Source organism: Rhipicephalus microplus, chromosome X (genome assembly GCF_043290135.1).
Source record: "Rhipicephalus microplus isolate Deutch F79 chromosome X, USDA_Rmic, whole genome shotgun sequence".
In the NCBI taxonomy this organism is placed as follows: Eukaryota; Metazoa; Arthropoda; class Arachnida; order Ixodida; family Ixodidae; genus Rhipicephalus; species Rhipicephalus microplus.
In genome coordinates this window covers 338,865,984-338,892,517 of record NC_134710.1, presented here as the reverse complement: position 1 = coordinate 338,892,517, position 26,534 = coordinate 338,865,984, and the positions used below count along the sequence as shown (strand labels likewise).

Genomic DNA, 26,534 nt, shown 5'->3' with positions numbered 1-26,534 from the left:
CCTTAACTAAGAAAAAAAAAAGCTATGGTAATGTCGTTCGCTCCCATATGCATAGTAATTGAGATGCAAATACAAAAAATAGCGAAGAAAGGAGGGTTTAGCAACACCGACCTAAAGTGTGGTTGCTTTCAATGTAACCTATAAAAGGACGCGATAAAATGTAGTACAGATACAGCTCAAACCAACAGCTCGCGTTCAAACAATAAATTTCATGAAAAATGTAATGTACGATTTTAAGTTGTGCTTATAAAAGGGTCCTTTCTAAAAGTTGCACCTGTTGGTCAAAGAGCCCAAGGGGGATTTTTTTTTTTTTTTAGAAACGAAGCACCAGAGTGTACTTTTAAAGGTCCAGCTGAAATCCGCTTACCTTATGGGTCATTTGGGCCCCAGTTGAATGTAATAATGCGAGCACCGTAACGGCATTAACCAGGATTTTCCAGCTTCGGCTGTGCTTTACTTTGTCCCATCAGTGCACTTAAACAGTGCACGGAGACAAGTTCGAAAAAAACGGCAGCTGCGACTCGCACTACCACACGTGAAATAAGGTTCTGAGGCGGAAGGAGGGCAAGTTCATATCAATACACTGCTACTTCTGACCTTGTTCAAGTGAGAAAAAAAATAAGGGAGATATATAGATGGTAGGAAACTATATACAGTAGTACAGTGGCAACGAATCACGTGTTGTGGATCCCTTTTCTATAAATTATGAATCTCTAATGTACCTCAGGTCATGAATACGTGCGTAATGCCGGTTGCATCTACTTTCACGTTTACGAATGATAAATCACTTAACGTCGATGCTCATTCCTATAGTACTTTTCAGTGTGTGATGTAATAGCCTTACACAAGCTACCAGTGACGTACCGGCCTTAATATGTCCGATCTGACCAATTGCGGACTCGCCGCGTCTCATAAATGTTATCTTCAAAGCTTCGTAAGTGCGGTACCTCGCTTTTAACGGTGAACAGCGACGCTCGTTTCGCCTCGCAGAGACGGTGAGCATATCGCGACGCCACAGCAGCTTCACATTCATCTTCTCAAGCAACGAGGCCAAGACGGCGAGGGGCTTCATGATCCGCGTGGAGCAAGTGCGCGACTCGTGCACCGACGACCTGCCAGACAGCCCGCTGTTCCCCACGGACTCGCAGCCGGAAGACTTCACGCCGCTCGGCAGGCCGCAGGCGCAGTTTGGAAATGGTGAGACGTGAGCACGTAATGTAAAACTTTCTTCGGTAAGAAACAGAATCTTCTACGGTCATCTGCCGTGACGATGACGGTAATAGAGCGTACGACTTTGTCGTTACTGCAGCATGCCGCTATGTGATAACTATGATATGCTCACGAGTAATCGACTAATCTGTATATTGATGATGACATGAAATAATTTGAAACTTACCTTAAAGAGAGCGACTCTAAAAGGCGGCGCAAGGCTGTCGAGCACGTATGTAGCACACCAACTAAGAATTCTGCGAATCTCTTAGACGCTGCGCTGTTGAAAGCTTTTTTTTTTAAGATATGCCTGCAGCCAATCATGCGTTTCTTTTTTTGCATTCACGTAGTTGTGAGTGGATGGTGCGCAATGCTTGTTCCGGCCTAGCCCGATGTTTCAGCGCTCGTTTCTTGCCTAAAATCTCGCCCTACTTATGATTGCGTACGCATTTTCCTCATCTTCTGATAGACTGTGTCTGTGTAGCGTCCGCTTACGGAATTCTGAGATCGCTCTAATGCTTTTTAATAGAAGGAACGCTGCTAATATACCTTCAAAAATGTTGGATTTCTTTCTGTAGGCCACCAGCAGTGCCGGTCGGATAAACGAAGAAAATACTAAAATTTGAGGCGTCACTGCGCATTTGAAATGTTCGGCCTATGGGAACGTGATCTCACGAAGCTTCGCTCACTTCCCGTTGACCTCCAGTTGCCTCATTAACCTACTTTCTTTGTATGGAAACAAGGACTGCACAATATCTCCCAAGAAAAGTTCACAAAGACCGTTCGTTTGTTACTGCATGAATACCTTGCGTTTTAATGGGCTTGGTTTCATTGTAATCGCTCGCGCACCATATGCTATACGAATGTACCTGTTTGTCGATCTGCTTCACATGACTTCTCCAGTGTGCTTCACGTGGAGTATTTTTTGCGACGCATCTAGTGTGGTCCATCACGCTGCCATGTCGGTGGCGTTTCATCGGTGGGCGCAATGCAGAGACAACCACAGGTACTTTACACCCATGCACCCTAAAGAACCCCAGGTTGAGAGTAATCCGGAGCCTTTACCCTCGTTAGATGTCTTTGGTTGCGTTGAGAGATATCCTATGCTTTCAATATGCAAACCTCTTGCTGTTTCCCCTGTGACTGCATCTGGATCGTTGCTTCCTTAAAGTGTACGCTCAAGGTTTTTACGAGTCCCGCAGCACAACGCCAGCGGTGTGGAAAGAGTGCTTATAGTAACCTCCTGGGTAGCTGCTCACGTGTGGCCGGCACCCCCAGCAGGTGGGTGCGATCGGGACGTGCTGGGCTACACGCACGTGCTGTCGTCGCCCGGCTACCCGTACGGCTACCCGCCGAACCAGTACTGCCTGTACCGGGTGTGGCGCGCCGACAGCTCGGTCTGCCTGCTTGAACTCGACGTGCGAGACTTCGAGCTGAACCAGCGCGACTGCTTCAGGGACTATCTCGACCTGCCGGACGGGACGCAGTTCTGCGGCCAAGTGTCGGGAACCAGTGAGAGTGACATCTCAAAAAGTGTTACGATCTCCGTGTACCAGATTGTGTAGCTGAGAGCAAATAGGTCCTGTGCAAAGAGGGAGCGCCCGGTCAGAAACATGTGGACAGGGGGTCTTGGCATAGAACCTGCGAAAAGGGCGACAGGAATAGAAACGTCACACTTCTTTGTGGAGCTAGTAGCCGTTCACATTATACTTGATGGCCTGTTTCAGTGAACATTGAATTTCTCGTCAAAACATTATAGTCACACGAGACAAGTCGTCTGTCAAAAATGTGCCCATCCTTAATTTTACGACAACCACTTTTGTTCTAAAAACCAACCTTAGGCCACGAACTATATAGCGTGTTGCGATTAGGTATCACTCGCGCCAGGGGAAGTTCCACGATACCATGTCTATTGTTACACAACTGATCTAGCCACTGTTTTTGGATGCTATACAAGCTGGCTTATTTATGTTACGTATTTGTAGGTTAACATTGTCAAAGCCAATTTAGTTAACTACTACACTTTTTAACTCTATTTACAAAACAAGCATACCTTCCATAACAATAAATCACGTATGCAGAAGTCGAACGAGTCATTGCCATTGAACAATTCAAGAAAATGAAAATTTCGTGATGTGGCGAATAGAAAGCAATCAAATAGCAGACGGCAGAAAACAGACGTAAACTATAACTGTGTTGGCAAAGATTGCCTCCATGGGAATGTCAGCTTACCGTATTAAATTTTGTACAGATAAGTCGCTTTTTGACAGCTCGCTCAAATCGTATGCAGTACGATGTGGGCTAGTCAAACCACTAGTTATGTAGCCTATAAAATGGCCATCTTTATTAAGCAAACACATGAAATCGATACTGTGATTGTCATAAATGGCAAGTAAATGCAAATCAACATTTCAAAAGGTAACTACAACTCGTGGTGCCCTTTGAGCAATAACCTCTATCCACCAAGACCCTCGGTACACAGCTGTACCAGCACACCTACAAGCTAGTGACTTCAATCAGTACGAATAATCGAGAATTAAGAAAGCTGGCAGCCTTATAAACGTTCTCATGATGCTTTAGTTGGCATTTTCAATGCCACCAAAAATACATTTATGTCACCGTTAAAATGCCGCTGTCATAACTAAAAAAAGGAGTGGGAGCGCTAGTGTCTCTTATTGAAAAAGGCACCATAATATTACTGTAATTAATCGTTCTATTGCTAACTCTTCAGCACACTTCAACGTTAACTTCTCATTATACTCTATGACGAGGGGTTGTAAGTAGTGTAATGCTATATGGTAAAAACGGACAGCAGCAACTGAACTAAGTATCCTAGAGACAGACAGTCGAGACGCTAACAATGATTCGTGCATACGTGCATGACTTGCTTGCTAAAAGCAGCTGAGGAGCTGCCGCAGATGTAACTACAGGGCAGTGATAGATGTGAGAGCCTTGTCGGCTGTGCGCACCAACATCCATTTCCACCACTGCCCTCCTCCAGAGCTGCTGGAATTCACCCCTGGCTCGGAGACGCTGAGGCTCAAGTTCGTCAGCGACGCGTACGGCTCTGGCAAGGGCTTCAACGTATTCTTGCGGCAGAGGCCCAACTCCTGCAGGGGACAGGTACCTCTCGGTGCGTGTGGTGCGAGCCTCCACTCCCACGCAAAGTGCACCGGCTAAGCCGTTACATTTTTTATTCCCCTCAGACCGCCATTTCTGCGACGTTTTCGGGGCATCCGTGGTACCCGGTCGCGGGACCTCGTGTCCATCATTCGCGGGTCGCCACCGGTCCCCCGTTCGTCACGGACTGGTGGTGGTTCTCGGGCAAACGCTCGTCCTCTCCCACGAAGCGAATAACCGGCATGGCCCAGAAATAACCGCCAAGGCAGCGTTCTCGACAATCACTGACGCTGGACTCGAGAACACACACGCTCGTGCACCGCGAAGGACGGCTGTGAAGCTCTGAAGCCCTCTCGGCCTCTCCACGTGCCACTCCCCCGCCGCACACTTCCTTCCTCCCGCCCCCCAGCGTTCGTTTGCGTCTGCTACAACGTCGCTTCCCCTGGCTCACGTTACACAGCGCTGGAGTATGTGCACCCGGTGAGGCCACGTCTGTTGCTGCAAACGCCCTGCTATGCTGCTGCACATATTCAGCCAGCCGAATGGCTTGCATGAGCTTCAGCGTGCACGCTGAATCACCCGCTTTCACTACAGTCGATTACGTTTGTCGCTTTTGCCACAGTGGCGCCCATTCACATCGCCCAACACTGTCTCTACAGTTTCCCAAGGCTTGTTTGAGTAGAGGCGCTATTTCACCTTTCATATCTGCATACGCTGCTTTACACACATGCTTCTGGAAACGAGAGGAATGGAACTAAGTGCGAGACGAAGCCATAAATTCTGCTACCATACGAGGTGTTTCATTTCCCAAAGAAAGTTTATGCATTGATAAAACAAAAGACAGAGTAGCACTCGTCTCTTTGCGTACTGCCCTGTCCCCTTGCTCCTTCTTTTTCTTTTAACAGTACAGACAATATAGATTGTGCATCAGCTTACTCGGACATCACAGTTTAATCTCAATTTTATCGGGGTAATTCTTGCTTCCTACGTCGGTGGCATTTATGGACAAAGCTACCTTAACCCTTCACGTAGTTAGCCATGCTAAGCGATTAGTCCCCCTAACAACATTTCATATTAGCATCACAGCAACCAATAACTAAGCATACCTAAAATTACCTGTATTATTTGTACCTCTCTTTCTCACACGCCAATGAGAGGCAAGGTTGACGCAATGTGACTGTATTAAAGCTAGTGGACATAGCGCTTGACTAAGAGAAAAGAGAAAGTCTACGACAAGTGGTCGCAGCCCACGCGTATAGTTATCCCTTGTGGTAGGCAAACCCGCGTCCACTTTTGACTTCTCTCACGCCTCATTTGCGCTACATTTATGACATAATGACTACATTGTAGTCATTTCCATTTGATAGCTTCATCGATGCTTCTAACAACTCTCCACCTACCCGAATCGGCAAAATATTTTTTCATGCTACATTTGACCATGAGAAAAAAAATTATGCCAGTCATCGTGACTAAAATATCATTACCGAACGCAGCTGACCGGTCAATAAAACAAAACATGCGTGAAAGAAAAATGTTTGCGAATTTCGCCCCAGTTTTTGGTTATCGTAAGGCGGTAGAGAATGCGAAAGGAATAGAAAGGAACCAAAAGAATTGCCGCATCAAACCGACCCAGTGTTCGTGGCGTTGCTGAAAACCCGCCCTCTTCCTTCGTGGCATGGAACAGTTGCTCCTCATCTCTCAAACGGTTCTTTTTAAGCAGTATTTTTTTACACTGACTGGGCAAAAATTGTCCGCGTATCAGCGTGCTTAACTACAAATATCGTCGAAAGACGATAGTCTTCAGCCGGCCTTTTTTCGTGCGTAGCGTCGCATTTTCAGCGCAACCTAAGAAACACTAGGGTGTTTGAATTACGTATCCATCCATTTATTTGTTGGTAAAGTAGCAAATCACCTAATACTTACGTATTATTGTTGCGCCTCAGATATGTGTGACATTTGCTTTTTGATCGATATGTTCACAAGTATATGAACGCAGCCACCAGTTCAAGATGACTTGGTGTTCAGCAAGTGCCTAAACTTTGGTCGCATGGCTGAATCATGTGGCAGGCAGGCAGGCAGGCAGGCAGGCAGGCAGATTCAAGAAAACATATCGTCTTTAAAGAAGACGTAGATATACAGGCCATATAACTAGCAGTTTCGGGCTTCTCAGTGTATTTCATTTCATTAGCGGCGGAAACGTGCAAGAGGGCAACACGCGTAAATGCTCCTGGCGACGACAGACCAAGACGAGACAAGTTGTTTCTCACTTTACCATCTGTATGTAGTATATCGCATCGAGGGACTGACGAAGCGTCCTCTATTCCACATCAAACCGTACATTTTCCGGAAACGGGCATGCTGTAGCCTTTTCGTCACCGTTTAGATAATTTTTAAAATGCATTCACAAGCTACAATAAAGTTGAGGTATTCTATTTTTTACAGCGAAAGCTGTCATGAAATTACAATGGTCGCGTGCGGCCCGTATAGTTGTCCGCCGCCGGTGTCCGGAGCCACTATCGCTCGAAATAAGAAAAAAAAACTTGTAAATCAAAAACAAAAAGCACACTGTGGGATTTGAACCGAGGTCTCCCGCGTGCCAGTCCAGCATTCTACGCAGAGCAACGTCGGTGCTTGAAACTGTTTTGCAAACTTGCTTTACGCAGGCTTGATGTTGGGGAACGAATCGCGTTAGTGTGAATAATAAAGCGTTTTAGAACAGCAAAGATAGAACCAGGCGTCACACAATGCGAATTGCGTAACGTGTGGGTCGTCCAATGCTCCAACCCATTATAAAAGCTTCTTCTTGATCACCTATTAACGGTGGCGCACACCCACTTCAGACATAATTCTTCATCTTCATCAGCCACTGCATAAAAAAAATTGCACACCATTCATTGCAAGTGTGTAGCTTATGCCACACATCTACGAAGAATGACAAAGGATAGCATAGTGAATGCCAGCCTACTAGGCCTACTACACCAAAATTATGAATGTTTATGCAGCGGGTACCCAGCAAGTGTACTTGTGGCAGTTACTCAAAGAGTGTTTAGAAACGTCTCTGAAAGGCCGCTCTTCCAGCTTTCGCTGTGACTGTGCAGCACGTTCCGTGCAGGCCTGGTAGTTTGTTTTTTTTATTCTACATTAGTGCCATTGCATATAGGTCGTAGAGGATATTTATAGCCTGCTGAAAAAAAGTCACAACTTTGCCACAAAGGCAAAGCAATGAACGCGATAGCAACATATTGGAAGGTCACGCGCTGAATGTCAAGCAGATCTAAACGTGCCCCGCATTTCTCACGCACAAAGGACGCACGAAACGTACTCACAGGTACAGATTAACGCAAATAAGCGTCTCAGTTGTTACTTCGCTGTGTCTGAAAAGCGCGCCCTTTTCGCAAACGGAGGCTGTTCAACGATTGCAATTATCTTTGTGCGCCCGGTAATTACAACAGAATTGTTCCGACGAAACTCTAAGACGTACGATTCCCCCACTGCAAGATAAGGGCACGCGATCGAGCGTACATCCTCTTATTCTCTGCGCGGGCCAAAGTGCGCGTGAGAGATGAGAGCCGCTGCGCGCTCATTGCGCCATCTTGATGATAATGCTGAAAACACGATAGCCCCCCCCCCCCCCCCGAGATGCCTGCCAACAGCGGTAAGTGGTAGATGTGAATAGCTTGCCGTATGAACGTTGAAGGAGGTACCTGTCGGTGGTTCAATGGTTAACGCCTCGCATTCATGACGCGGATGTCCTACGTTCGATTCTGCGCGGTGGAGTCTTTTCTCTGGGATTTTTAAAAACGATAGTCTTTCTTGGGGACCTTCGACGCAAAAATTTTGGTCTGTCTGTCTGTCTGTCTGTACATTTGTCTGTCCGCCGTTAACGGTACCAGGTACTCTGAACGACACTAGTCGATACGCCGAACGGCCGACCCCATCCGCAGCGCCCACCAATGTTGCTCAAGATTCAGCGATCAAACTTGTGCGATTGTCAATTAAAAATCAATTATTGCGCATATCTGAGGCGCCATAACAACACGTATATATTCTGTATGTGCGTCTTTTACTAGAAAAGGCATACATAAGTAATTCTAAGGACAGTAGCGTTTATCACGCTGCGCTTACCATGCTAGGCTTGCACGAAAAGATTAGTGTTTCCAACGCTTTGCTTAAACGACACGGTGGTGGCATTACCCGTCGCCTTGCGCTCTACGCCTTATAACCTCTGACACGAGCGCGCACGCCCGTCTCAGAGCCGCGCGTTTCGTTTTCCAAGAAAACTGCCAGATGGCGCTCATGTCTCTACGCGTGACGTGATTGATGCGCTCGTTCGTCTCCGCTACACGCTCGAGGCACTCTGCAGCGCTTCCAGAATGCCATTCACCGATTTTCTTGCCCAGAACATCAAATAAATGTTTTGTTCACTCTCTCCACACGCAAGACTATCGTCTTTCGACGAAATTTGCAGATTAACATGTAGATACGAGGCCAATTTTTTTCTTGCGTTTTCATATATTAGATACGTATGCATATACGGTGCATGACATTGACGCCGACGCCGGCGGTGAAATCCAGCCGAGAGTGTCCATATAATTGCTATTGCACTAAAGAAAACCAAGTGCCATTGTAGACCGTCAGTACAGTACAATGGTGACTTTCAGTACACAAACCTTATGTTTAGATGCTTTTCTCAGTAATTTACCAGTAAAATAACAAGCTTTTGCTTGTGCGTTTGTATGGCGGGTCGTCAAGTAATTTGGTTGTTTCACTCAAACGCTGTTTCAAATGTTCCTTTCAACGCATACAATGCCAGGCTGTTAAAGCAGGAAAGGGTCTTCTTAGCTGCTTATATGCGAACACGCACAAGTGCCGCTGCGTACAAAAAAAAAACACGACACACGAAGGTACCAGCTTACTGGTGCATGATGCACGTTCATAGCTTCGATAGGCAACCGTTTATTTTTAGACATTGATTTCCTTAAGTATAAGATCACGCTTTGCATCGTTCCATCAGTGGAATTGATTGTAATGCTTTGGACGGGCGTATTTGGCACGATATCTCAGACGTAGTGAGGGAAGGAGATATATCCTTGGTATGTTTCTCCACGCAGGGCTAAATGTCTTGACAATTACGGGGAAAGAAAGACGACTAGGTAAGGGTATATATCACATGTCACGTGTATAATAATAATGTTACTGTCTTCTACAATGTATGGCACGCGTAATGGCATAATGTATACAATGATCACACGTGCACAACGCGAAAATATACGTATACAGGTGTGTGCAAAGGGTATATGAGTAATAAGACACGTCATCTGAGGCAAACTGTGATAGATTCGGGGATAGCAACATGCCAAGAACAAAACTCATTTCGCTTGCTCGCTCATTGATCGTCTTCTGTTACAGCCCAATCATTCCACAGCAGAAGTGTCCGGTGATCCGCTGCATGCATGGCTAATTGCTTCTGGTAGCTCCCTAATTTAGGCGAGCACAACGCATGGGCCTATGACTGCCGTGTCCCGCTTTTTGAAAAGTACGCGCGGCCAATAGCGCATTACCTTGTGTGACGACTTTGGCCAATGATTATCGATGCTTCTATGTCTCATTTAATAATTTTGTTATCTCTGTTCTTACTGCACTGTTTATATATTTAAGTTAACATGAAATAACTACTACTATGTCAATGGCTTTGTACGTCGTACAAGTGTGCGAATGTTCAAAAGAAGAGCATGCGCATGTTGTGCGCAAAAAAGTGTGTGATATGCACGGATAACGGTAAAGGAATGACACACTGACACTAGATAAATACGGCTCGAGAACATGTTTGGATTATGATCACCAGACAACTACAAGAGTCATGATCTCGAAAAGGTGACAACTAGTACGGTAACATGCATTTCTATTGTACTCTCAGGTTTGTACGTTTCACCCTTTTTTCTCTCTTTCTCTTTCTCTCTCCCCCTCTCTCTGTTGCTCTTTTGTTTCCTTCAACATGGTTACGCGCCTCTATTTTTTGTACACTGCGTGAGTCTGTGCGGACGCAGTATATAGCTGTATGGACAGGAGGCAACGTTTATTGTGCACCCAATACAGACCACGCTTCTTACAGGACACACGAGGGCTACCAAAAACAACAATGCTAAGCGTGGCATAAGAGTGGCGTGATTGTAATGTGCGCACTAGTTAACGCAGCCGCTGCAACGTGTGAACAACGATTGAGGGAGTCATGCTGGTAGCTCCGTCGTGGTTTAACTGTTCAGAGCGTATGTATATAGACCCTTTCACTGTTAAAAAACACAGGTTCTTGATGACATCCGGTTTTGTTCGCCGATGTGCCTCATTAGCATTGGTGGGCAAAAAGCGGGTTAGAAAAGAGCCCGATGATTTTCTGCATTTTCCTACCCTTTTTGGCAAAATATATTCAAATAAATGTTCTTTTCAGCTACATAAAAACTACAAGAGATTGTCTTGAACATTACGCACCTTCTTTTTACGTGAAAACGTAATAAAATTCTTACCTTACCCTTGAAAAAAAAAACGTAAAAACATTCTTTCAGTTTCGACTTTAAGAGCTGGAAAATGAGGTGACCAGAAGTTTTTTTTTTCTTTTTTTTTGGGGGGGGGGGGCGTCGATAGGTCACTGATGGGCCGGTCCCTTCAATTTCACAACTTCTTTTAAAATTTTCGCTTTCACTAACCGAAATAAAAAAAATTAAGCAGAACCCGTCCAGACAGCTCTGGAAGCCGTTTCGAAAGTACCTTGATAATACTTTGAGCAGCGCCAACATCTCCTTGCATACAGCTAATCTTAAAAAAAGCCCGAGGCTGCATCTTTATGGGCTTGGAACCTTAGCGAACGTGAATGAGAACAACGCGACATGTTTCAGAGTAGCCGTCGTGCAAGGCGCGAAATGAAATAAAGGGCGCCATGTGATGCTCTCTGTGAATTTATCGGTTTTATTTATTTATTTATTTATTTTTTGTTTATTTATTTATTTATTTATTTATTTATTTATTTATTTTTGTTATACTTACGGAAGCTTTGCGCTCTCTTCGGTGTATATAAATAGGATAGAGAGAGAGAAAAAAAACATTCACCTTTCGAAACAGTGCTGCGAAAGAGACTTGTTTCGTTGCGCTTCAGCGTCTTAGCTGACGAAGCTAAAAGCGATGTCAACCATGTGCTGGTTCTGTGCGGCAGGCGTGTGTGACCAGAGGCTGTCTGCCGTGTCTTCCCTGGTTCGCTCTCCCGGCTACCCTCGTGCCTACCCGGCCAACCTGCGCTGCCGCTACACGGTGATTCGGCTCAACCGCAACGTGTGCCGGCTTCAGGTGCTCTTCCGGCGGTTCAGCCTCGAGAACAGCTTCGGCTGCAGAAAGGACTACCTCGAGATGCCCGACAGGACCAGGATCTGTGGGCGCTACGCTGGCAGCCGTGAGTGCGCCTGTCCCGAAAACTATTCCCCATGTGGTGTTGACGTTGTGACCCGTCAACAAAGGTCTCAAGGGAAGAGGGGTGGGACTAATTCACTAAGCTTTCGGTTCGTAATGGCTACTTGCCATTGGTTAGCGGGCTTTGCTGATACGCCCAACGTCACGGGTGGCTTATGTATTTTCTCGCGAAGAATCGTGCAGTAAGACGTTGCCATTAATAAGGGTCCTGGGCCCGGGATCTCAAAACATTTTAGGCTAAAAAAAAAAGTTCGTCAGTGAACATTTCCGCCAATTCAGATGCGGGAAATGCGATTGCGGAATCCAGCGAGCCCATAGCAAGAATCCCACACGAAATGCTTTTGTGAATTCAGCCCCTGTTTTGCAGGTATAAGTATAGGCCCGTTTAGAACACACTCTTTAACTGTAGGCTGCAATTTTTTTTTAGTTTAGGCGAACTATAAAGTTTTTACATTTCCTCAGAAGTCATTATATCTTAGCTTAGTCAAAAAACGTGTTCCAGCAAAGTACAGCGTCATTCTCTGATGAGAGAAGCATCCCTATATGCAGCTCTCGTTCACTTAGCTAGCTCCATATGCAAATGCTCGCGGGGGTTAAATATAACTACAATTCAAAGCAATGTGGAAAGGAGTCACGTGCTACCAACTATAAGTCATCTCTTTTAAGCCCGAGCGACTTCACACTTGTCAGGAAAAAAAAATCGCGCTTACTTTGAAGCAAACCACGCCATATGACCTTGGACCGCACAGAACGTAGTCATGCCCTATAAAAAATGCATTCCTGTCGGTGATACAGTCCGACATACTTGTTATCCGAAATATTTGAACTCATGCGAAAAAAGGAGCTAAATGTGACGCCTAAACTCACCGTGGAACTGGGGGTCTAAGGCCCAACCCACACCACGGCTTGAGCCTTGTGAACTGCATGAAAGCTTTGTGAATTCAGCCTCCTGGCTCCAGTACACCTTCATTCAAATAAACTGAAGCAACCTGCGTAGTATATCAAAGAGGTCAATGGGGACGTTTCTAATTGACACCAACTTTCCATTCTAGTTCCGAAATTATATTGACAAAGGCGTCCTGCACCGACGAAAACGATAGCTTCAAGAGATTGTGACTTTGACACGATTTGACAGAAATGCGGGTACTCTCAGACGACACTGTTACAGAAATGGCATGTCAGGGCGGCCATCTAATATACACCGCGGCATGCACTGCGCGCTGCAAGGTACATTATGATCTTTCGCACAGGAACGTACGACTTCAACCAGGACTCCGTAAACTTCTACTTCACCACGGACAGATTCCGGACGGACACGGGCTTCGAGATTGAGATTCGTCAACTGCAGAACTCGTGTCTCAACCCCGTGGCAGAACGTGAGTGCATACGATTCGGAACGCAAGAGTGAGTTTTTGCCGGTTGCGATACGACAGAAATTTTGCTGTTCGTATTTCGCGCAGCGTACACAAACTAAAATATTAAGCGAATGTAGAGAAAGTGCGCAAAACTGAGAAGTACTCTTTTGACCTTAGAAAGGATTTTGAAAAAAGCAGAACGAATTAATATTTCCTGGTCTCTCATCAATAAATTAAGCAAAAGTATATAGATCACATACGTATAATTCCACATTTCCTTTTTTCTGCTCTCTTGTCGAAATTTAGTTTAGAATGTACTGATAATGATCAGGGACAGATAATTCAGGTGCGTGTGTAAAGAGAGAGGGGGGGGATGTGCAAGCAACGTTCACAACAAATTCAATGTGGGAGTAAACAATGAAGACTGCTGCGTCATAATCATTACAGTTATTGTGGCATGGCTCGATTCGACGCATAAATGCTTTCCTCACGTGGTGCCTCTTAGCCCCGCATGAACCAATTGTCAATCCTATACAGTGCCATGAAGCTTGCTGCGAAATGTAGCGAAGCCTCAGATGTTATTGAATAACTAAATCACATCACAAACGTACAGTCATCTGTACATGAATATTCACAGCTACTTCGTGAAGTGAAGTAAACTGTGAAGTAGGTACGTGAAGCAACGCTCCCACAGCTTTACTTTACGTTCAAAACTTCAAATGACCCCTCCCCCCTTTCTGGCACTGGCGGTTATGACAAACCACTCGAAAGCGATCCAAAGCACGACTACTATGTGCACACATAAATGACAGTAACGATAATGCTATACCGTGACAAGTGGGAGCAAAAACAAAACTTCGATTATCGTTTATAAGCTGTGAAAACTGATATACTTTACATAACTAAAACGTGTTGCCGGACTAGTTGGTTGATTCTGATGGAAGGCGACGGACGCAACCAACGTAGACGAAAAAAAGGAAGGATTGACGCTCTGTCTTGTCCCCTCCCTTTTTTCGTCTACGTGGGTTGCGTCCTTCACATTTCGTCATACTTTGCATAATTTTTTACATTATGGTGATTTATGTTGGCTGCCAGGGTGTTGGACATTTGAAAGCAGTCTATTTTCTTTGACTCTGTAAACGAGTACTAAGGGCGTTCAGTATCAGCTGAAATCTTCACCACTTTTTTTCCTGTATTTCGTCATGAGTGGCCTATAGGGTTTAATTATAAAAAGGCAAATTATAACGAGGCAGAAGTTCAGAGGAAAACGGAAGCTTGACGACGTGAAAATACCTGTAACCCGTCGTGTCACGGGAGCCAACTTTTGGACAAGCACTCTTAACTCTGTTGTATGTGTCCTTCTCTGCCTGATCTTTCGTCTTGCACGCTGTTTTTCTCAATATGTCGTACCATAATGCCCAAGCAACTACTTTAGCTGCAATCTTGTCTTTGTTGCTGCCTTGAAGAAGACAAGACCACTCTTCGAAACACTGGTTCCAGCGGCACCGCGGGTTACATGGGTGTTTCACTTCGTCCACACACATTATGGTGCACAAATGTTGACGTACGAGAAAACCTGATACAATATCCAAAGGATGGTACAAATATATCCAAAAAAAGACAATATCCAAAAGATGTTGACCATTTGGGAGCGAAAGTATAGCCAATTTTTTCAATACTTTTCATCATATATAAACAAGTGTAATTTTCAAGAACAACGAACGACTTCTTGCCTGAATTGTCCGAAATACATTCTGCAGTTCTGCCAGACAGATTATGTACTGCCACCTACAGACGTTCCTTATTTATTGTCGTAATTGTCAATAAGAACATGCCTATACTCCGCAATCTAACCTCGCGTTATAGACATGTATTTGCAAGGTTTCACTTGCGAAGGATTGAAGTCTCTTCTGTCGTTACGCGTGATGACAGAATAATATTCTGATAGTTTAGATACTGCGTTGACGTCACAGGTTCACGCGCACTCTCGTGTTAAGGCCACTCAAGTCTACAACTTAAGGCTAGTCGTAACAATCCAGCTTTAACTTCTTTCCGAGGCATACGACTAAGAACATATTTGTCCTGTAAAACCTGCTGCTCAGCGAAGTTGTAGTTCATAACTGAAATCGCTAACTGAGCGTTGGTTTTAAAAAATATCAATAATTCCTGCAGTTTTACGCGCGAAAACCACGATGTAATTATGAGGCATTTTGTAGGGGGGGGGGGGGGGGGGGTCTTTGGCTTGTATAGACACTCTGGGGTTCTTTAACGTACACCAGATTATAAGCAAGCAATTCATGTTTTGTTTTTTGCTCTCCCATCAAAATCCCGTGCCCTCGAGCTTAGCAGCGCGACACCGTACCTGCGAAGCAACCGCGAAGTGTATAGTTGCTTTTTCAGTGATACATTCCAAAGTTGGCTTCAAGTTTTAAAAAAAATACGCATAAAAAATGCGACGTCACTTGTTCATTTGTCGCGAGTGCGACGTGCCACAGGTCGGGATCATTGTTCTTCCCAAGGCCGCAGAGCTGGAAAGAGTTGTTGACAGCGAATGACAGACATCTTCACAGACGCCCAGGCTGCTCAGCAGGGGGTGCGTATGCGAATCATCACTGCCTCGTCTCACAAGGCATCGTGTATTCGTGCCTCTGTAAGCACAAACGCAGAGGCACGAAATTGGCTCCTATACACATACCCTCAGTGACGAAGAATTGTTGGTCCGGATATACTCTCGACACTTAGGGGTTCTTTAGGGTGCAGTAAATTTGTGGTAGTGTTTTCAGGCAGATAATTCGCATGTTTTATGAGTGCACCAACCACTGTGGAGTTCCCGCGGCTCTGTGCACGTGGAAAAAACACGTGGTCCGGGCGCTTGTGGAATTGTGATATTGTACCTTCACTGGCGGCGTGTGTGTGATACGCGTCGCGTCGCAGTTCAAGTGTCGTTTGCCATACCAGGTACGCAACTCCCAGCGCGATGGATGTTTCGAAGATTGACGCGCATAGTATTGACAAAGTTTCGCGACACTTGATACAGAGAATATTTAGCAGGCATTATTTACTGAGGAAAACGACAGGCTTTGGTTCACTGGTTGTTCGTTAATATTTTATACATGCTCTCTGGTGAAGTATGATTTTTTGCACTTTTTTTATTTAGCGGCAAAAGGAAAGCCTTGGCAAGCTCCTTGCGTGTAAAACTTACACGGTATGAATATGAGCAGACGCTCAAGTATGAAAGGCCTTGACACAATAGAGGTAGAATATGAGCAGACGCTCAAGTATGAAAGGCCTTGACACAATAGAGGTACGCAGTGACCTTTCTGTAGCCGTTACCATAATACATCCAGATGCCCAAACGGTCGCTCACCGGCAAGATCTCCGAGCCTGAAGCTTTGTTTATCGAATAACTAATGTTGTAATGAGGCCGCGACTGTATACACCTGGCGAGGCGAGCTCTGCAAGCAGCGCTGCGGCGGCGCACGCAGCTCCACCGTCGTCGCCGGGCAGTTGTGACCGGACCGTGTCCCGGGACGTGGAGATCGTGCGGTCGCCGTCGTTCCCGGGCGACTACCCGGGCGGGGCGCGCTGCGTCTACAGGCTGCGGCGGTCGCGGCCCAGCGTGTGCCAGCTGCGGCTAGACCTGGTCGACTTCGACGTCGAGGACGCCCCGGACTGCGTCGCCGACTCCTTGCTCATCGAGAGCACGGGCGAGCGACTCTGCGGCTTCCGGTCGTCCACGTCACGGGGCGAGTATCCAGACGGATCTATCGCGGTCACGCCTTCGCATAGTGACGCGTGACACGACGTGAAGCATGTCTATCGTGCATGCGCCGCACCATGTTACGTATAATTGAGAGGGAAAGATTTAGGTGGGCAGGATGGAAACGCGAGCTTCCCGCTTTATCTGTTTCACTTAAAGGGGCCCTGCAACACTTTTTGAGCATGGTCAGAAAACGTTGCCGATCGGTAGTAGAGGCTCCCGACAACACGCGAGCCAAATAATATAGCACAGCACGCGGCCTAGAATTCAAAATAAATTATCAAAGTCAGTTAAGAATTGCTTTCTCTTCTCTCGACAAATGGCGGAACATGCCCAAAAATCACACGTGAATTACTAATCTAGCAGCCATTGGCTGATTTGAACATGGCGCGCTCGCTCATAACAGATATCGCCGCGGGAGACCGGGACTTATTCACGCATGCACGCGCGATCACATTAAAAAAGCAACGCATTCGAAAAAAAAAAGAAAAAATACACTCAAGGCCTTCAGGCGCGTGTGACGTTTTTCTGTGGCCCTACCATCACTCCCTGCTTAGCTTACAGTGCTTTCGTTGGGACGAGAGAAGAGAGAATTCAATTGCAGCATGCGACAAACCTTTGTAACTCCATCGCACTGAGCGGATTCTTAAAATTTTTGCGACGTTGAATTCGTGATCTGGAGATTTAAGGCGGCAATAGCGGGTTTCGAACAAGTGCAGTGAAAAATAAGTGAATGGTGAATAACGTGATATTACACTTCAGCACAAACTCAAAAAGTAATAGTAGCAATAATTAAACTTCTTTCACAAACGGAATCGCACCTATGTGCACCACATTTATCACCTTCAGGTGCGTGCTTCCATTTCTTTAAAAAAAATTCAATAACGCCAAGCATAACAGTACAAAACAATGTTGCGCAATTGTTCGTTAGGTTGTGTTTGCTCGTTGGTGCACTGGGGTCGACTCTTAATTTGAATGCTGATCTAAATATTTGCCCATGTAGATCTGAAAACAACTGAAACTGTCATTGGCATGTTTACCTGAAACATACACCAGATCAATATCAGTGTCAGTGAGAAATTCAATTCTAGCGTGCGAGAAGCACGCACGAGAAGCACGAGAAGCAATGTTCACATTTATGGGCGTGATTTCAGTTTACCATTCTTTGTGCTCGAAAGCACAAAAGTTACAAAAACATTAAAGACGCAGGATGTGCGATATCTGCTCATGAGTGGCCCACCCTGGCAGTTATTTCAGACATCTCCTGGACAGAGTATTTATTATTGGCATTAAGGTAACACTCTCTCCCTCTGACAAACAGGTGTGAAAAGTTCAACACCCTATGTTTGCACAAATTATTCGTGAACGGTACTCCTGTTGCATGAAAAACGTAAATTCCTGACAGGTATGTGATATAACCATGAAAAAATAGAAAAATCATATTCCCATTAGGACATCAGTGAACAGGAAGAGTGAGACTTGTAATTGATTATCATTGGTCGGGAAAAAGTAACGTTGCTGCAGTCAATGTTTACAAGAGAATAATGTACAAATTTATTGGATAATTTTTCACGTTTAATTGATTGATTTGAGGGGTCTGACGTTCCAAAACCATTATATGATTATGACCGACGCCGTAGTAAAGGGCTCCGGAAATTTCAACCACCTGGGGCCTACAGCATTTTCGCCTTCATCGAAAATGCAGCCGCCGCAGCCGTGATTCGATTCCGCAACCTGCGGGTCAACAGCCGAGTACCTTGGCCACTACACCACCACGGTGGGGCGTTTCTACGTTTACAACGCAGGCTAAACATGTTATTAGTTTTTTGTTTGTAACATTTATGTGATTTAATCATGTTTCATTGCAGTTCTCTACTTCCCACGAGAGGCGGACGAGCTGCGACTGGTTTTCACCTCGGACCTGACCACCACCCGCAAGGGATTCGAGATTAAGGTGACACAGAGTGACATCGGCTGCACACGGGCGCCACTCGGTGAGAACAAGCGAGCAGTTTTCTCTGTGCTCACCTCCTCTAGCTAACCAAACAATTCCTGTCATTAGAGTCTAACGGTAGCGATTGTACGGACATCGAACGTTTTATCGCCGTGTTGCAAAATGGTGCATCATTGTGGGTTGCTTGCCGCGTAATCGGAAAGTCTGGCACAGCCTGGCACGAAAGATGTTACGCCGGTACCATTGTAGTAACTTCACTATGTTTCAACAGGCTCAACAATAGCTGCCAAACCGCTGAACACGCGGTACGATCCAGCGTCCGGTCCGAACTCAGGCGCCGTATGTTATGGCATGCGGCATACGATAAATGTGGCAGGACACATGGGACAAATGAGCCAGCAGCAACTATAGTCCCGATCTAGCGCCTCGGCCTGTACAGGCTATATAGGGAGGCTTGGTATCCTCTTCAGGGACTAAAGTACGAACCGCTTCAAACAATGCTGCCTCGTTTGTCGATACACTTGTTGAATGCGTTGGGCAGCAAGCTCAGTGAGCGTAAACTCTGCCGGTGTGACTCAAAACACATTCTTAATGATTATAGTCTGCATCAATATCCTTACCATTGGCCTCATGAGCCCGAAATAGGAAGCGATTTGACGACGCCTTCCGCGGTTCCTTTTACTGTGCCTACACGGCGGAGTCTTCAAAGTTGAACCCTTCGTTCTTCAGTAACTTTCTCAGTTCTACAAACGTCGCTTTAATGATTGTTTCAGAATAACAAACTTCTTGAAAATACCCGACCATTTTTCATACATTTTACGCAATAAAGTTTCAGAATATTTCAGTTGAACGAACTCGAACAGCGGACCCGGGCTCGTTTATGAAATCAGTGCAACGAGGTTTTGCGCTCTTAAGCGCAGGCATTCGAATCCCGTAATGCTACCCGGGGCAGTAGGATGCCTTGGAAATTTGTGAAATTTCATGTCTCAGCTACAAATCGTGCCACAGGAAGTGCACAATACCGCTGACTCTCTGAACAGACTTGTTGCTTCCTGGGGTTTAAAAGAACCATTGAGGTGGCAGCAGCGCAACTATTACGCACTTCGCATATATATATATATATATATATATATATATATATATATATATATATATATATATATATATATATATATATATATATATATATATATATATATATATATATATCCTTCTTCTGCCGTGTATTCACAGACTTGTGCAGCGTTTTTCTCTAATGGTCTGGTATCTTGTCTACGCAATGATAAACAACTCTGAAGAAGCATTTCCTGCATCATTAGGTCTTTTTTTAATTGTGCAGCGGTCGAAGCGTGATCAACTAGTAAGTGAGTTAAAGCCAGGGATGACAGAAATAACACTCCGAAGGTGTGCAGAACCGTGCTAGCCAAATGGACAAAGTTTTTAAGGGCAAAATTTCAATCGTATATTTATTATCATGAATAAACTGCGAGAAAGTATTGTCTGAGCTAAAAGTGTACGAAAAAAAATACTATCAGGGTCTCGTTCACCGCAAGACGACTCCAAGGCGGTCCGTCTCGGTGAAACCGTGACTACGGTGCTCGGCTGCTGACCCAAAGGTCGTGGGTTCAAACCCGGTCGCGACGGTCACATTTTGATGCAGGCAAAATGCTAGAGGTGCTGTGCGATGTTAGTAAAGGTTAAACAACCCCAGGCAGTCGAAATTTTCGGAACCCTCCACTACGGCGTCTCTCATAATAATATGGTGGTCTTGGGACCTATAACCACAAATATAATTACTCGAAGGTGACAGCCATCTTCGTTCTCTTCTCAGTCTACGTGTTGAACCTACCCCGCGACTACGTGAAGGCTTTCTGCAACTGACCTCATCTTGCACTGCCTCCAGGACAGGCACACTTCGGCTGATCTTAAGCCACCTTCGTGATCGGTTCACCTTTGACCAAGCAAAAATGTCACATATGAGGACGTCACCAGGTGACACCATACGCTATGTGACGCCACAAATATGTGTTATCCGTTACGCCAATTATGATGTCATCGCGTGATGATTTTTGCATCACCCGTGTTGACACCACCGATTGGGGACGCCAACGAGGGGTACCAGTCCGTTTTCGTGTTGGATGAGGCACCTAAGGCTTTCGAATGGTGGACAACGTATTGTGAGCACATGCAATGACTCACTATATAGCTCAAATAGAAAAAAAACTGACATCGCGCTCATGAATCCGCCAATGCGCCCATGACACGCTGCCCACAAAACGTGCTTCCACAGTCAGTGGCGCAGGCACGGGGTAGCGCACAAGGCCCGTGCCCCCCCCCCCCCCCTTCGATTTTTTTTCGCCATGACATACAGAGGGAAAACTGATCATTTCAAGCATGTGCCCCCCCCCCCCGAAATCAAAAAGCTGACCCCACCCCGAAAAAAATTTACACAGTATACCAACAGGTTGCGCGTCAGTTAACACCTTTTCAGAGCTAGGTGCTAGGATAACTAGGATAACTAGAAAGCTAGGATAACTAGGTGCATATACGCACCTAGTTGACCGCCTGCTCCAGTACATGAAGTAGATTGACATGTTTGAGAGATATAGCGAGTGCAAGTCAATGTCGAGCAAGCGCCTCTGGATGCAGGACCGGCCGTGGGACGTCCTGGCGGCGGTTCTTCATCGCCGACATCATCGTCGACCTGCGGTCGGCTGCACTACGACGGCGGCGTGCTGGAGAGCCCGCGGCATCCGTTCGCGTACCCGGCCAATTTGGACTGCCGCTACTGGATCCACCGCGCCAGTCCGAGCGTATGCCGCGCACAACTCACCTTCGGTCGATTCGACGTGGGCGTTCAGAGGAGCGGACGCTGCCCTTCCGACTACCTAGAGATCCAGGGAACGCGCTACTGCGGACGCCGCGATGGGCAGACGAGTGAGTATCTTACGCTTGAAAGAGGAAACAATACAAGGAATGGCTGTACGATGCAGCTATGTACACTTCTTTCTACGGCCATCAGGTTAGCAACTATTCTCGAATATATAAGCGCATCGAGTTACTTTCTAATGGGTCCCATTTATAGAGTTCTTTCGAAAAAAAATTCAAACTTTATCCAGAAAATTTCTAGAAAAATATTTCGCTCGTAAGGTACCAACAGCCGGCGTCGAAATTTAGGGACCACAAGGTCTGCAAAAACTTTCAAACATCCCAGAAATTCGTGACTGTATTCGGTTGAACTGCATTGCTCATGTTGTTAGCACGTTTTAGAACAGAAATCTAATTTCAAGGCTACCTGCCGAAGCAGCGGAAATATTCAACTTTTTCTGGTGTGCCGTGGTCCCTAAACTTTTGACGCTAACGTTGCCCAGCGTAACCTTACATAGTCAACGACAAGCACAATCTATCACGTGCGAATTGGCACGCTGAATTTGTGCTTATCCATGGGAATATTCTTCGACGTGAGTTCCACGAGACACGTATGTCAATTGTATACGCGCGTATAGAGCACTCTGCCATTGATGACACGTACGTCTGCGACGCAGTCATTGTGGACTTTCCCCGAGGACGCAACTCCATCGAGCTGAAGCTGCACACGGACGATGTGTACGAGCGCTCAGGATTCCGCATCGACGTCAAGCAGATCTCCAGTGGATGCGTGGCATCTCCCCTGCCAGGAGAAGGTGACCACCGTCATTCATATATATTCTATATGTATATACACTTCTCTCAAAAACATGTACTTTTTCATAGCGCGCTACGCCAACTTCATCAGCTCTCGACCAACGTTATTTTCGTTATTTTTGTCGTAGCTGTTGTTCTGTATGTTGTTGTTTTTGTTGTCGTCGTCGTCGTAGTTAAGCTTTTGTCGGCTCCTGATGGCACCATTAGTATATGACCACCAGTGAGAACGCGACTTTCTTTACTTTGTTTCGCACTTCTGTTATTTTCTTGACAATGTGTATACGCAGTGATTTGCCATTGCTTTCTTCATTCCAATGTCACAGCGGCTAAAGTAGTGAATTATGTGTATCTGGATACCGGTTCGACCAACGGTACAAATCGTGGCCTGGTGCCGGAACGAACTTCACTGCCGCCACCAGTCAAGTTATCCCTCTCATTTTGGTCCCTACTCATGATGAACACTTGGTTCCTTTTTCTATATGCGTAAGGTCTGTCCAACGATGTTAACCCCGCCAATGCGTTTGGCTAAGGAGATATGCCACGTTGCCATATAGAGGAGGCTCTGAAGCCCTTCCATCGCGTAACAGTAGGGATACCAGCCGTTTACCTGACACACGAAAAATAATTATTAATCAACTATTACTTTATTTTTTTACGATCATTGTCCCCGATTCTCACTCATATGCAACTTTTTTCAGTTATGTAGGGGAAAACGTGAAAAGGTAGGCTGCGTACTCGAATCGAATCTGTAATACATGCCCATACACGAACACATCTGGCTGCCAACAGATTGCGACCAGGTGATCACAAGCGAGATATTCCAGCTGATGAGCCCGGGCTTCCGACGGGGAGGCTACCCGGGGGGCATACACTGCATCTACACGCTGCGCAAGCACGACTTCCGAGTATGCGCGCTCGAGATCAAGATGGATGCCTTCGAACTGGAGCAGGACCCCGGATGCTCAAAGGACTACCTGCAATTCGGCACGCTGCGCTTCTGCGGCAAGCAGGCGTACGGTGCCACAAGTGAGTTCGCTCGGCCGTGTCGCATGTGCCGTGATCACTCTTCGTGAGAGAACTAACTGTCACGACGGTTATAGGTAAACAATCATAGGTAGCCACGTCGCCTCATAAATGCGCAGACCTTTCATATTACAACACCAATGAAGAGACAGAACAAACTGTTAAACAAACAAGCTTTGTACGAAAGGAGGCACCGCGTCTCCCAACTTCTTCACGAGACTATAAACTAATTAAAAGGCGAGAGGTATATAGCACGCTCAAATTGTGAAACTACAAACGGCGAACCTTAGGCAGCACAATTGGCGGCACTGACTGCCACGCTGTTTCCTAAAAAAAACAGCAATGAAATGTGAAAAATATATATCACTGCACACTTCGCGAAGCTATAGAACATAGTGTAATCTAAATGTGAAATGTGACTACGAAAAAAAAAACGGATAAGGCAGGAGAGCTAAACGGTAATGACAATACCTGCATTAGGGAAAGGGAAAGCGGAGGTAGGCACGTACAAGAATGCAGCGTATACATAGGAGAAACGGAGAGCGCACCGCTGACGCACTACCGCATCCGGTCGCAATCACAAATTACAGCTGAAAATGAATTACAATGAAGTGATTGCTCTTTCAGGCAACAGCCGTTTCTTAACGTTACCAGTTCTATTGTCGTTCTTTGGTGCAACAACATATGAGGTCTGAATTCCAAGATTACGTATTTGCGTTGATTATGATTTCAGATTATAGTGGACTAGCACAGTGATGAGCGATCATTTGTGTGTAATGTAGCGAGGCAGTGTAACACAGACCACGCTCAATATTAAGGCTTTCTCTGCGGCGTACCTTTTCTGAAGAACTGAACGCTCACTGCAGCACCATTATCATCATCATCCTCTTTATGTAGACTGTATAACGAAAGCCTAACTTCGTGGAAAGCCTATAATAGCGATATGCAATTACTTATGCCTTGCAATGCGCCAGGTTGACTTTATCTTGTGACGTGTGCAAAGAAAAAAAATAAGGCTGGCTCCAACACCAATTTCCATTCGCAAATATGTACGGATATTAATTTACAATCACTGTTGTTTAAGAAAAAAACATTCCTTGCGGCACTGCGGGCAAAACTGTGCGACGCATCATTGTACTTCGTGGCATATTCCCGCGATAAAGGTCTAAAATATAATGGTATAATGCCTGAAAGCCTGCTATGGGGCATGTCATATGCACTCGCAAGGCAGTTTAAGTTGCCGCGATGTAGCATTATACCCCCCAAATGTAATTCAAAGAAAAACATGACTCGGTCAATTTCAGTTTTCAAAAAAGTATACAGTGGATTAAGCAGTGACTGCAGCAAAATTTATCGCTTCTGCTCTCCCGAATAAGATTTCACCCGAAGATAACACATCCGCATGGCTATAGCACGCCTCTTTTTTTCCTTTTTTTAATAATTGTAATTTCGCTTAAAAAACCTGTATATTTATTATTACGACTCTGTTCAGTGTACGTCCCGTGCCAAAGTCTCACTTTCTTTCTCGCACGTTTTCTTTTTTTTTTTTCAATGCAGGGACAATCGAGTTCCTGGAAGACGAGATGAAGATCCAGTTCCACACAAACCCGACTGTCAGCGGCGCTGGCTTCCTGCTGACCGGCAAGCAAGTGACCTGTTAACTGAACTGTTTCTGGAGACGCTCTTTTTCGATAGAGTTTATTAAAGAGGCTTGTTTTCGCGGTGTTTGCTTCGAAGTTTTCTCTTCGCGGGACAGTTGGTTATGCAAGTAGACAACATATACCACCTTGAACGTGAAGATACACCCTTTTTATGAACGCTAGCCAACGTTAACCTCTCTGGTCACGTCTCACGCACCATGAAGGTTTGATACATGCGACGCCAATAACACGCTCCTCATCTCCGTCAGCGTTATGAGATGCCCACGGTTCCGCGTTAAATTTTGCTACCGCTTACACTGTTCACTAGTGGAATGAGAGCAAGATAAGCAACATGATGTCATATACAAGAGCGTAGGCAGATTTCTTTTGTTTTGTTTTCAAAGGGGGGCAGGGGGAGGAACTTCCTTAAAATGGTCATTTGTCGCTTAGTACACGCCATGGCCAGAAAAAGTTCGGGGAAAGGGGGGGGGGGGGGCACGAGCCTGGTGTACTACCACCTGTCTATGCCACTGGTCACATACAGGTTGTCCCGCGTAATTTGAGTTAAGACCTTAATAAAGACAAGGCGGGGAGGAAGTTGATAGGATTGAACGCATACTGTTCACACTAGCCTATAGATACGCATAGTATTATACCTTCAGTCGATTAACTGCGCTAAGTAACCCAACGTTATAATTATAGCCTGAATACTCAAATACGTTACGTCGTGTTGTGCGACACCTTCGGAGACCACCTATATACATCTCAGCACTAGCGTAGCCAGACACTTTACGTATGTTCTGTTTATGCATCTTAAGTTTATGTATGGACATACTTTATGTATACGTTCGCGCGCGCGTTTCTACGTGTGCCTGTAGATAAACAGTTACACAAATGAGAATTTTCAAGGGGGAGGTTCTTTCTACTTCCCTCACCCTTAACCATCCCCATGGCAACGCTAGTGCGTATCAGTTGATTTTTTTTTTCTTTTCGGGCTGTAGGGGAAGCCCGCGAAAATATGAAAAACGTCCTCCTGACGGAGTGATTACGCGTGGTCAGCAAGATGGTGAAAACGTCGAAGAGGGCAGAAATTCAGTCCCGCACTTATTCAATACGTTAGCGCTACCATCACTACATGTTTTTCGTTACGAAATAAAGTGAATGCATGTCAGTTTGCTTGTTTTCTGACTCTTTCCACCAAACTCCTGTTACACCAACAGAACACTGAAAACAAACAGCTTAGATATTTCTAAGCTGTTGTTTAAGGAGGAGGTGCACGCTGTGCAAAACTGGTATATTGTGAGGCGCGCAAACGCACTGCTGCTGCGCCTTCT

General features: G+C 45.6%; 1 protein-coding gene across 3 annotated transcripts in view; it reads left to right on the top strand.

Annotated features, from left to right (window-relative positions):
- LOC119161209 (cubilin) overlaps positions 1 to 25,285 on the top strand; it is a 42,000-nt gene extending 16,715 nt beyond the window's left edge. Inside the window, exons 4-14 of one of the 3 annotated variants that reach the window (XM_037413574.2) lie at positions 991 to 1,197; positions 2,488 to 2,721; positions 4,211 to 4,342; positions 11,534 to 11,767; positions 13,035 to 13,160; positions 16,625 to 16,885; positions 18,768 to 18,893; positions 21,503 to 21,790; positions 22,399 to 22,536; positions 23,327 to 23,563; positions 25,118 to 25,285. In XM_037413574.2, coding sequence (XP_037269471.1) covers positions 991 to 1,197; positions 2,488 to 2,721; positions 4,211 to 4,342; positions 11,534 to 11,767; positions 13,035 to 13,160; positions 16,625 to 16,885; positions 18,768 to 18,893; positions 21,503 to 21,790; positions 22,399 to 22,536; positions 23,327 to 23,563; positions 25,118 to 25,221 — 2,087 coding nt within the window. In that variant the 3' untranslated portion in view covers positions 25,222 to 25,285. The remainder of the gene's footprint in view (positions 1 to 990; positions 1,198 to 2,487; positions 2,722 to 4,210; positions 4,343 to 11,533; positions 11,768 to 13,034; positions 13,161 to 16,624; positions 16,886 to 18,767; positions 18,894 to 21,502; positions 21,791 to 22,398; positions 22,537 to 23,326; positions 23,564 to 25,117) is intronic. The other 2 variants (XM_075879776.1, XM_037413577.2) reach the window with 2 other exon arrangements.
- The last annotated feature ends 1,249 nt before the right edge of the window (positions 25,286 to 26,534 follow it).